Here is a 13739-nt window from a genome sequence, read left to right as displayed (position 1 = left end):
AAAAAAAACAAAATCAAAAAAAGTTTTACCTTAAATGCGTCCCTGAATTTGTTAGACATAATGTGATAAAATATTGGATTAATGCACGTAGACATGTAGTAAAATACACCAGAGATGTATGTGAGTGTTGAATAGATGGCGAGGAGTATTGGCGACTTGGCATGATGGTCTTCGCGAGTGCCGTATATAGCGACAAGTCTCTGCGCGTGGAAAGGCGCCCAGCACACGAAGAACGCGACCACAACTGCAACTGTTGTAAATAAACATACATAAATGTCAACAATTTTAAAATATATCACAACTGTACAATAGTAAAATTCTATATTGCCCTATGTATTTGGTAATTTTCTATTATTTATCAAATAAGAACCAACTCCCGGTACTGTAAACAAAGGAAATAAAGTTTTATTGTTCTTAATATTACTCAAGTTTGTTTAGGAATTTTAAAATTCCGTCCGTCCTCCATGAATATTAAACATTACACAAATCTTAAATACATAGCATAGCATAATAATAATAAATAAATAAAAATACAACTTAAAACGATATTATTTTTTTTACCTTAACATTTATCATTAGCAATATCGTAGCAATTAGTTGGATTGCTATTAAATTGTCACAATGATACAAAAATTTGTTTTGTTTTGTACATGAATATATAAAAAAGCTTACACTCGTATTTCGATTTTGCATGATCATGCTACGTCTTGTTTCATATTACTAAACATTATGCGTAAACAGGTAATCTGATAGTCAATAGGAGTCATTGCACACGGTTCATACAGCTGACCGTGCGTTGACACTCCTGTATCGTTTCCATTAAACATATTTCTAATCTCTTTTGTGACAATAAACGTTTCGAAAAATTCGAGTCAAATAATTTAAAAATCTTTGTAAGTTAATCCTCTATCTTATAGTTTTTACTAAAAATAGTTTTTAATTAAATACTTTTACAATAAATATTAATCTTTTAGGATAGTATGATTTGCAATTTTACAACACATTTATAACGTATCAAAATTTATGATCTATGAACAAAAAGTAACATAATTGCCGATTCATTCAAAATAAATACGTTTTTGTTTAAACATTTGCATTACAAAAGTACAATTTAAAAGTTAAAACAACGTTCAAAACGTAAACCTTGATCCCTCAAGTTTGCAAAAACATTGTTACATTGAGATTTTTTTTTCACTTTAGCTAATAAATCATAAAAAATATATCTTCATTGCAACTATATGATTACACTTCGAGCTCTTAAATTAAACGTGTTCATAAGTACAAGTCAACTTGTTTTTGTTGGAGTTTTTATTTATATTGTTATATAATGCATGCAACAAAATCTATTGAAACATTAATATACGGATAAAATCTAAAAGATATAACATAAAGATCGTAAGAGGATAATATTTTAAATAAAAATACTTTTACTTGTTATTTGTAAAATGTTTTAAATATTAGTTGTTAATGGTTCAAACACACGTATATTATTTACTAATACATCATCACGTGATTCCCTAACAATAACTTTGTAGCAATAATATTTTTTTAATGATTTTTAAGGTTCCGTACCTCATATGAAAAAACGGAACCCTTATAGGATAACTTTGTTGTCCGTCCGTCTGTCTGTCAAGATCCTTATTGTCAAAAACGCGTGAAGGTATCAAGCTGGAATTTATTTAGTAATACAAACTAAAGTCGCTTTGCGATAAATACTATATACGCAGCATATACCAAACTTCATCTTTATGCAGGTGTACAATATGTCTAGTTAACAACTAAATAAACTAGTATCCAGTAATTATGTTGTTATACAATCACTGCTAACTTATAAAATGAAGTACCAATAGTTAAATTGTTTGTCAATGGTACGGACATTCGATCGCGTAGTCGAGGGTTCAAATCCCACCATTCGAATACCTCGTTAAACATATTCAAACCAAGGCTAAAGTTTCGTTGGAGTACTTATAAGAAATATAACTAAAAGAACAAAAACTACTGATATTTAAAAATAAATTACTTATGCAAATATTTGCGTGACAACCGAGAAGGGTAGCAACCAAGAATGTTTTACCTAAACAAATATAAGTCGTAACAGAAAACGATGCGGGTTTTATTTGCTACGGTCTACTTTCATTATTTTATTAAAGGATTTATAATTAGACGACGTTATTTGTTACTATTGTGAAATATTACTGTTAAAAAATACTTACCTAACATTTTAATGACCCTTCTGGTTGATTGATGATTTTTTTGCCGTACTTTGTCTATTGAAGCAAGATGTCTCACTAAATTCGGATGTTGATGTTTATTTCTATCGACTTGAGATCTTTTCAATCTATAACCTATCAGAGAATAAAGAGCCGTGATAGCTATCATTGGAGTGAAGAAGAAAAAAAATGTCGAAATTTCAAAGGAATGAGGAATTATCACACGTGTTTGAAGACACATAATGACTCCCTGGTGATTCCGCAGACCGAATTGTAGCGCTTGCGGTAACGCTAATATGAAGGATGCTATCCATAAAAGAATCACATGTTTTATAGCCCTCGATAACTTTGACATTTTATGGGATACAAAGGGGTGACAAATTGCCATGTATCTCTCGGTCGTGAAAAGAGTTATTGTTAAAACACTTGCATTTGTCGAAGTTTCGGCGGCCAGGCCCCGAATCACACAGAACGATTGGCCAAATATATATGGCCATTTTGACCAGATTGAATAAACCTCTTGGGGCATACCGCTTACTAATAAAAGCAGATCAGATATAGCTAGACTGAACAAGTAATAATTTGTTGCAGTACGTAAGCTCTTGTTACGTACTATTACTATACAAGTGAAAATGTTTCCTATTAACCCTGTTACAAATATCATTGCATAGATTATTGTTATTGGTAGAACTATATACAAGGAATCTCGTTGAGGTCCAAACACGAGAGTAGGATCTACGGACCCTATGAGGGTAATATTCCGAGTAACATTAGATACGTTTAGACTCATAATGTATGATTTTAATTATTTGTTCATTTTCTTAATGTGCTCATCTCACAATTGTCGACAGGATTTCCATGTTTCTTCACATCAATTTATCTGTAAAAGAAAAAGCGTTAAATGTTATATCGTATATTCTTTTAGATGTAAATATTATCTTTTGCCTTTGATCATATCATAATATACAGTATTCATAATTTTAATACGTACTAATTGGTATTATTTAAAATAAATGATGTGGTATTAGCCTGATGTTATTTACTTTGTACCTATTATAACTGTCACCTTATTAATATAAGGGCAGAAATAAATACATATATCTATTTAGTCCATTTTCAACAAACCCATAATGCTTTACCGTGAAATTTCATATCTAAAATACTTGTATTATAACAAACAACATTATTGTCTGTTATTTCTAAGGAAATGAGAGAATATGTTTCAGTTCAATGGAAACCCAAAGTAATAATCTAAAGTATGTCACACTAGGTTTGAAGGTCATTTTATAACTAGTCCTAGTCATATCGTAAACTAATGGAAAATTGTGAGAAGAAAAATTGATAGCACGATGTTTCATGTCAAGCGTGTGAAGGTTTTATAAAGGCTATAAAATAGTAACGCGGCCACGAGCACTGGGCAAATCTCACATGACAGCGGCTCATGTTCACGATTTAATCGTTAAAATTTAAATAAAAATGAGGTTATTGAAACGTTATAACTTGTTAATAGACAAATAAAAGTATCCGATGTCCAACAATTAACAAAGTATGATTTAAATAGAATTTATTTAAACCTTATTGGTGATTTGATACCAGCTTAACCGGAGTTCAGGGGTTTTCTTTAAAATTGTTCGATCATATGATTTATTACAGAGTTTACGTAATGGTAATCCTAGACGTGCAAGCATTTTATATTTGATAGTATTCAAGAATGTTACTTAATATGTTAACACAATAAAGTATTGTTGGGAACCAGTATCAATTAAATTGGAAACATTATAGCTAACTTGTTTTGACGTAAGATAAACGGCGGAAACCCGTGATCTTATTATCCAGTTCTAAATTGTAAAAAGGTCGGTTGGAGTGTTGAGGTGAATTCAGTTGTATGTGACTCATAAACACGACTACTGAAGTTTTTATTCATGAGAATTTCTCAATACAAAGTGCCACTATTAGTATAGTACACTCACATGGCTATTATACTTCCATTTGAAAAATTACATTTGAATAATGATCTGTTATTGTAGCCAAATCTTTACTTGGGACGTACTTTATGTAAATTAATAAGCTAATAGAGGATAAAGACCTTAGCAATTTTCGTATATATAAAAATTACTTTGCTTATGTCTAAAGCTTATTGTATTTTAAGCAAATGAAACAATACACAGGAATTACGTACATATTATATAACAGGATGTGGTCGTTTCGTGTGGCAGAGGACTAAGTACATACATAAAGTCTTTAGGCCTTCCTAGGTCCTTACCTATGTATGTCTCGCAGGGGGCAGACAAAGGATAATGAAGATGTAACAAAGAGTACAAAAAGACTAAATACGTAACCTACACAACTTGAAACTGGGTTTTCCCAAAAGTAAGAAAACCTTTACTTAGAAATTTCGAGTCTTCAATCAAAGATCGAGAAAAGTGATACATATTCTTATTGTATAAGTATTTTTCAATGTTAAATTGTTGTTTATGAATGTTTTCTTATATGTGTCAATTGATATACAAATTCTAGGAAATTGGTCGATTTATTTTCAATATAAGCTAGATATCAGAAGTTATTTGATATTTATATGGCTGTTGCCTATTTATTGTGATAGAAAAAATACAATAACGTTTAGTTATTGGGACGAAATAAGTTTGGATTTATTATACGCGTAATTTGTTATTAACTTGTAAGTGATAGACTCATCAGGTAAGAGTAGTCAAGTACAATTCTATCTGCGGACTTATACATAAGAAATGATCACAGCCTACTGTTTAATACCTATATTATTTTTAATTTATAAATTAATTCTTATTTTAGTTTGCTTTAAAATTTTAGAATTAAATTGTCTTTCTTGTAAACTTATATGCAAATGAATAAAAAGAGACGAAAACCATTAAGCGTTTACGACATTAACTCAAACGGATAGGCAGAGATTACTTATTTTCTTGCTTAGTTACGCTTCTTCCATTCGTGATTGTTGGGAATTCGTACCTTCAACAGCTTTTAACTTTCTTTGTTACATTTTTTGTGAAATATCTATCGAAAACACCTTATATAACATTGTTACTTTTTAAATTCTTTGATCGTTTCTTTCCTGATTATATTTGTAGGCTTGTAAAATTTGTATAAGATAGCAAAGATTAGAAATTTCTTTGTCTAAGAACAGTTTAGTATCGATGAAACACACTTAATTACGCCACGATCACAGACTTTGTCTTTCGACAACATTCGTTTTATGGACAATAAAACTTAACGGCTTGTAGAAAAGTGTATTATGTTAGAGGAACATTCTCTGCGGCTTCAAATACTAATTTGTTTAATAATAATTTAGATACTGGGGAACAATGTGAATAAAAAGTGGAAGTTTTGTTTTTGACACGACAATATATCTTAAGTTTTGAATTACAAAATACCCTCTCACGGTTTTTTCATTGTTTTTTCACAATCTTACAGTTTTTTTTAATTGTTTTACCTTTTTGTGTTTAGTAGTAAACTAACGGCCGCCCGCGTTTCCGTCAACGCCGAATTAAAAAAAGAAACTTTATAAGTAGCCTATGTATTCCTCCAAATTATGATCTACATATGTGCCAAATTTTATCATAATTTGTTCAGCCGTTCCGGAGATACCTTCAAATAAACATTCATCCATCTAAACTTTGGCATTTATAATATTAGTAAGTTTAAAAAGGGAAACTCCTTTTATTGGTATCATCGATCACAATATCCTGTACTAGTTACATTATATAAAAGTGAATCATAAAACCGTTCAAGGTATCTATTATGTATCGTTTTTACATAATCAATTTTATGTGTGTATTTATTCATCTGAGAAATCGGTTACGGAACCACTGAAGCACATTTTTCTGATCGAAATTTATTAGAACGAGTAATATATTTTATTATAAATTATGACCATAGTGTAGTTGTTTTGGAAGTATATGTATGCGCGGAATTAAAGAAAAAACACAATTAGAAGCCTATGTGTCCTTCCAGACTAAGTTCTATATGTATGCCAAATTTCATCGAGATCCGTTCAGCCGTTCTGGAGTAACCTTCAAACATCCAACCATCCATCCATACAAATATTCACATTTATAATATTAGTAAGATTGATGAACTGTTGAAGTCAAATTTATTATTATTTTTTGGTAGTTTTCTTTCAATAGTTCAAAGGGTCAGACTATTGTATTCAAATTAATATATACAACATAGGAGCATAATTAATTCAAGGTTGACATTCAAACGCTAATATTTAACCTCTAATAGCTTGAGTATAGACCAGTATAGAATATATTCTTAGCATTTTGTTTCCAATATAAATCTGAATATTGTAAAAAAATTGGATTTTCTACCTTATTTTCCTTTAATATGAATAAAAGATTGTACAATTAGATAATCTTTCATTACATAAGGAATTATCCATTTCATATTTTGTTTATGACGGAAAGAAATTTTATGATTGAGACTGTCAGAAAATGTACCTCTATATTATTTAACCTCTTCGCAGCCAAAGGAAAACAGCATAGCTGTATTTACTACAAGAAAAATAGGGCTTGCAGCTGTTATGTCGATAACTTGCTATACATATTTTTTTCAAGGATTATAGATATTCATGGATTATACATAAAAAAAATCAGATTTAAAAACAATAACAACGAAAAGTAACTTATTATTTATCCCTAATCTTTATTTAAATTCAAGTTTATTCTTGTATCCTTTTAGTCGATCCCTATAATTTTGTAAAAATGTATACAAAAAAGTAACAAACCACAAACAAACAGGCAAAATGAAAGCGTTTGAAAATTTCGGTGTCGGCAAGCAGATGACATTTTTATAATTTGATAAAATATGACAAACGTTTCATAAGTAGCATAAAACGTTCATCTTACTTATTATAAATGCGAATGTTTAGATCAGTCTTTCCCAAAGTGGGTGATAACGCCCCTTGGGGGCGTCTCAAGTCTCAAGTTGCGGGTTATAGTAAAAGTTTCGTTTAGAATTCTCCGTTAATATACATATATAGGTCACAATAATTAATTAATTTAATTTGAAGTTGTAATGGTTTTAAATATGTGAAAATATGGGAGCGCTAAAAAAATATTTATTCTCAAAGTGGGCAGTAGACAAAATAAGTTTGGGAACCACTGGTTTACATGAATGGATGGATGGATGTTTGTTTGAAGGTATCTTTAGAACGGCTCAACGGATCTCGATGAAATTTGGCATAAATGTAGCACATATGCTACTTATTAAGTTTTTATCATTCCGTGCAGACGGAGTTGCCACCGACAGCTGTTTTTAAATATATTCAACTACATATACATTTACAGACAAAAAATTAAGTTTTATATTAATTATAAACAAATCTCTTCACGCGTCGCGTCACTAGCAGTCTTGTTTAAAAGGCAAAGGCTTGGTGGTTTCGTACATTTTATCTTGTTCCATTTTAATTAATTAGATATTATGAGACAAACACATGCCTTAATTAAATATTTTTTATGTTTATATATTTCATACAATAAACGTTTAACTTTGACAAATGAAAACGACCAAGTTTTGTTAAGGCATGGTTTTGGTCTTGTATAGATGACGACGGCCTATGAAGGATTTCTTTGCTTAGCAACGCGATCGCGAATATACATATAGCCCGTTTATCTACTCACCTTTGAAAGTACTAGACGTATTGGGTAAGATTTAACTTATTACACAAATTACACTGAAACACATGTGAGTTAACAGTGGCAGACCCCGCTTTAACATTTTCGTACGAACTGGACGGTTCGCCAGGTGCAATACCACAACTATGAGACCACAGAAGACAGATGTGAAGTGGAAGCTAATCCGCGTTTCGTCGGACGAGTGTGCGTCCCAATTTTAGTCCTCTTTCCCACACTTTTGTTATAAGTAAAGGATGGGAAGTGGATTGGCCGGGTGTGGGGATGCAAGGGAAGGGAAAATATTATCTTGCTGTGAAACCCCTAATCCGTCGGGGTCCTTTGCAGGTACGCAACGCATGTGCAATCACGTATGTCTATGGGCAACGGTCATCTCGCGATTTCAGCGATTACAGGCCGCTCGCTCGTTTGCCACCTTATGATACATAAAAAAAAAATTTTTAAAGTAATAAATATCACAAAAAAATTTATAAGTTCAATCTCGTTTAACTCAAGTCGGTATGATTGATATAGTAAAAATGGAAAATGAAGGTTCTTATTATTTACACTTTTATAATTTAGTTTCCTTAACTTCGTGTCGCCGTTCTAAGTGACACATATTTAGATTTTTCATCATAATATCTTACTAATATTAAAAATGCGGACACAGACGGAATCGCGGTATTAGCTAGTTTTTGACATAAAAACAGCATAACTTCTATCGACAGATTGCTTTATAATAATTAATAATTGTTTATGTGGAATGTATGTTAAGAGCTCTCATAGCAGTCTCAAGTTTTCCTTATGTTAGGTATTTTAATTGCTAATGCGAGGTGAGATATTCAGATATTATTAATAAATTGAATTAATATAACTGCATTGAATAACAAACTTTCTTAAGATTATCCATTTAAAAGTTACATGTAAGTCTAATGAATAATCTGTGTGGCCAATTGAACAAATATAAAAAACAAAATTGATCTTGAATGGCGTAATATAGTAAAGACCGGATATAAGAACCTAAACTTTTTTTTGCTCAGACAGATAAACCACTGGTACTATCTCAGCTGTCAAGTTTGACATATCGAGGCGTGTCAATAAATATGTCTTGTTAAATAGTATTAAAAAATAAAATACGTATTGTATCATGAATACATAAACCAATGGATATTATTATCGATGTATTTATAACAGGTTATATTGTATTCAAATTATTAATTATTTATTTTTCGAGAGCGTCGGTGGCACAGGGGTCAAGCACTTGACTTGCAATCTGCAGGTCCCGGGTTCGAATCCCGCCATGTACCAATGTGTTTTTCTGATTTCCGATTTACATATGTACATTTATCCGGTGTTCTTACGGTGAAGGAAAACATCGTGATGCAACCTGCACATATCTGAGAAGAAATTCAAAGATATGTGTGAAGTCAACCAACCCGCACTTGGCCAGCGTTGACTATGGCCTAATCACCCATAACTTTGGGTAGGGTCCGAGCCCCTCGGCGGGGACGTATAGTGAGCAGATGATGAATTATTATTTTTAAGTCGTCATTTAGTCATTAGGTCATCTATCGGTCACTTTCTTAATTATTTTAATTAAAATTAGAAATGTTGATACTTACTTTAAACTATTCTGTAGCGATATTAATGATACGTCTAAACTGTTCGTAGGAAAGCGCGCGTAATGTCTTCTTTATAACTAAACATGTACAATATTTGAAACAAAACTCGTACAACGAAATGAAACTCCTTTATTCATTTAAATTAAATCCATGTCAGTGTTGTGTTAGTCCATTTATCAAATTAAAAATCTTGAAGCAACTAAACCTCGGGTATGAAGTAAACAATAATATAAAACGGAAATACCAGTATTATAAAACGGAATCAATGACCTTTGTATCGTATTTAAAGAATTTCTTTTTATTTGTTTTAATGTTCAATCGAAAACAGAGTCAGGAAATGAAACGAAATTCGCTGACGAGTTAAGATAAAATTTTGCAATTTTTCATTTAAAAATGGCATCCGTTAGCTTACAACGAGGATAAAATTTTAATTCAAAGAAAATAACATTTTGGCGATTGTGTTTATTTTTTATATTTTGCTGATTATGATCTGACCATGAATAAAATAAAATTATAAATTAAAAATAACAATATTTCAAAAAGTTAAATCACGTAGGTATATGTTAAGCTTCTTTAATTTTGTAAGTATATTTCAAGTGAACATGAAAGGGAGTGTAGGATAACCAACATAACCTATCCATCTTCATGTTTTTATCCCTCTAACTTAGGGTAGGCGCATCAGTTATTGTCCTCCGACATGTCCGACGTCACTACCTTCTTAAAAGTGTCTTCTTCCACAAAATCCATTCAACTCTACTTCAGTACCTCTCCGCATTTATATTTAAAGTTCTCCTAAAGAAATATACAATGTAACCCTCTTCGGTAAAAACCTGGAAGGTAAGTGTAAATATTTATTTATTTATTTTTTACTTTCTTTTTTTAAAAAAGCTGTAAATATTTTTGTTGAATAAAAGAAAATAAAGATAATATGTTAAATTTGATTTGAAAATTGATGCTAAGTCCCGACAAGCGGTTTGTTGTTGCTAACTGGCTTTAACTTTAAATTACACGAAAGGTTTTTATAATGTACCGTCTAAACCATTTCAATAAAAATAACTACATAGTTGAACATAGTTTTGTAAATGAATACTTGAAGCTCCAATAGCCCTATGGTGTAGGAAGTGGAATACCGATTTATAGGACGTGGATTCGAAATGCGCCATTCAACATGTCGTGGACCGTATCCATTTATGCTGGAGATACCTTCTAAACAACATCGATCCAACCATCTAAACATTCGCATTTATAATACTACTTAGATTTCCATAAATAAAATAAGCGGCAATAATCTATCAATGACTATTCAATAAATACGATGCAACTACCCTGTGTATCACAAGTACGAAAGAACAGAAATAACCAACAAACAATCCTGAATAATCCGTTTGAAGTTTTACTCATCGTTATTGCTGTATTTCAATATAAAATAACAATATTTATTAATATTTATAAATATTTATTTTCATCTCTCTTACTCAAATCCCACTGAGTTTGCGTTTGAATATTACGATATTTTAAAACTCTTATGTCAAAATAAACTAGTTGTAAATAAACTTTATACAAATTTTACTTATAGGTAATAAGCGGTCGCTCGCAACTTCGTCAGCGCAGAATTGTAAAAAAGTCTTAAAAGTAACTTTCGCGCCAAAATCAGTCCAGTCGTTCGTAGGAGGCTTTTGGCATTAGGTATTTATTTTACAAGTAAAATAATCTTCGATTGGTTCGTTGGTGCTTAGCCTTGATTGGTAAGATCAATGTCCTTTGTATGATAGATCTTTTATGAAGGTTATATTTGACTCATTAAGAGTATATTTCATGACAATGTCAGGGTCTACCCCAACATCTGTTACAAGAATTGTTCGGCTTACCTGGTGAAATACCATGACCACATAAAAGACAGGCGTGAGCGCATTTCCGCGTTTCACCTGATGAGTGTAGTGCTGGCGTCCTGTTTCCCTTCTCACCCTTTTGATTGAAGGTATGCGTAGGAGTAGATTTGACGGAGGAGCGAAGCATAGAAACGAGAAATATTCTCTTTCTGTACGACCAACCCTTGGTCAATGAAAGGTAGGCAACGCATCAGCAATTTCGAATGTCTTTGGGCAGCAGTCGTTTGGCTATTACGGCAATCCAAGAATCTAATAATATAAAAAATCGTAGCCGTTTTTCTTACCTTTAACACCTAACAATATTGCTCGCATTTAAATAAGTTGTAAATATATTTGTCAAGTTTAATTAATGTATTGTAACTGCTATGAAAAAAAGGGTCTTGACAGACCAACTGCTTCAAACTAACAGTGCGTGCTAATCTCATTTCATTATTCTATATTATATTTTCATTTTAATTTTCCCTTTTTACTTTATTATATAATATTCCAAAGTTTATCAAAATCCAACCGCTCTTTCCATCGGACGGACAACAAAGTGATCCTATAAGGGTTTCGTTTTTTTCCTTTCGAGGTACGGAACCGTTAAAAGGCCTATTGTTTTATCAGTGGGGTTTGTATAACAGATATCTATATCTATTGATTTGTCACATTTAATTAGACAACGTTATAGTAATATTGGTAGCTTCCCCGAGGATATATTATGTAAGAATAATTAAACACATATACAACCTAACTTTGGCGCGAGATATCGTTCGCGCGAAATTAAAAAAGAAGTCGAGTAGATATACAATATAAAAGTAGCTTATGTTATAATACTTACTAACAATGTAGCATTTTAATGGAAATAGTATTTTTGAAATCTTTTTAGTAGTTTTTAAATATATTCGTTACTTACGAAAACTCAAATGTTTGTTTTAATTTTTTGTTTTATTACTAAGGGTGGACTGTTAGTGTACCTTATCTGTAGGCGATTGTACCCTGTGCGAAGCTTAATAGTATGCATTAATGAATCTTGAGATTCGAATCTTTCACACACACTATAATTGAAAACTTTTTCACTATGTAAAACTTATATACTTTGTATAAAATTATACATTTAAAATGAGTATTAAATACATAATTTAAATGTAAATTTTCTTAAAGCCGTTTTTTTCTCACAAAGGTCACAAGAGACACAAAAATGTTGTGAGTAAAAATATATATTTAGGTTTTCACGAAAATTAACTAATGTTTTGTTAGAAATAAAACTTGATTTCCCAGCATTTAAGTTCTTTTTTTAAGCTATCGGCGTTTAAACGAAGGTCTTACTCGGGCGAGCCAGAAGAGCTTTACATTACCAAAATGATTACAGTTTTGTTGTACACTTTACTGAGAAACTCTCTTTAAGATTTGGCTTTTGACTGAATCATTTCAATTAATTTCTAAATGTCTTATTCACAGTCCTATTTAATACTAAAATTATCTTTCTTTTATGTTCTATAATATTTTTACACCAAAAATCTAGTATGTAATTTAAAATATTTGTAATTGCCATTAACTTAAAAAAAATCCATGTTTCTTTAAATAGCATTAAATTTCCGTGTTTGTCAATTCATGAAATACTTCGAATATTCTCTAAATGAAAATATGCAACAAGCAAACTATATTAAAAATCAAATTAATCGAAGTTAAGGTAAAATAATAATATTATCGTATAAAAAAGAGTTAAATAAAAATACGTAGATGAATTAAATTAGTTGTGTTTTTTGGGGTAAGAATAGATTAAAATATCGTTATTCATTTTTATCAAACTTACCTTATTGTACGATAGTAACCATGTTGTGTTTTAAAAAACAAAAATAAATATGTTAAACACTGGCACTAAAAGATTTACGAATTTTATTCCGATACTCGCGACATACGTGCGATTCTGTCGAACACTCGTAGGCAACTATGTTGTTGCCGCCTTCAGTATTCGCATTTTCCATTGCAAATCTACGGGGGTTTCAAACGAGAAAAGTAATTACATGTCAATCATATCAAATATTAAAACTGCTTAACGATTTAATTTAAATGTCTTCTTATTCATTTATTACTAATACAGTAGAGTCCTTATTCGTGATTCCCTTACCCGCGGTTTCAAAATTCGCGGATAAAAAAAATTGTTACCAATTCTCTTATTCACGGCAATATATTTTACTATTCGCGGTTTCCGTAAATTAATGTCTTTATATAGCTTGAGCATACTAAGATTTTAGTATTTAATACTTGCACGTGTTGCCTTATATCCAATTTCTGAATATCGCTGCATTTTATTTGCTGTTTATTTAGCACAAAGCGTACCAAACTTTAACTAGTAACTATAAATTTATTTTTCATCGTTTAAAAAATATC

At 31.1% G+C, this 13739-nt stretch overlaps 1 protein-coding gene across 1 annotated transcript in view; it reads right to left on the bottom strand.

Moving 5' to 3' along the window:
* Positions 1-13309, bottom strand: part of Dhr-1 (diapause hormone receptor-1) — a 16776-nt gene extending 3467 nt beyond the window's left edge. The window contains exons 1-3 of the mRNA XM_013326125.1: positions 13162-13309; positions 2214-3090; positions 30-250 (exon numbers count right to left, since the gene is read on the bottom strand). Coding sequence (XP_013181579.1) covers positions 30-250; positions 2214-3000 — 1008 coding nt within the window. The 5' untranslated portion in view covers positions 3001-3090; positions 13162-13309. The remainder of the gene's footprint in view (positions 1-29; positions 251-2213; positions 3091-13161) is intronic.
* Between the last annotated feature and the right edge of the window lie 430 nt (positions 13310-13739).

The sequence above is a fragment of the Papilio xuthus genome, unplaced genomic scaffold, assembly GCF_000836235.2.
Source record: "Papilio xuthus unplaced genomic scaffold, Pxut_1.1 DF828952.1, whole genome shotgun sequence".
NCBI classification, from domain to species: domain Eukaryota; kingdom Metazoa; phylum Arthropoda; class Insecta; order Lepidoptera; family Papilionidae; genus Papilio; species Papilio xuthus.
The sequence above is the reverse complement of the archived record's forward strand: the minus strand, read 5'-3'. Positions and strand labels throughout refer to the sequence as shown.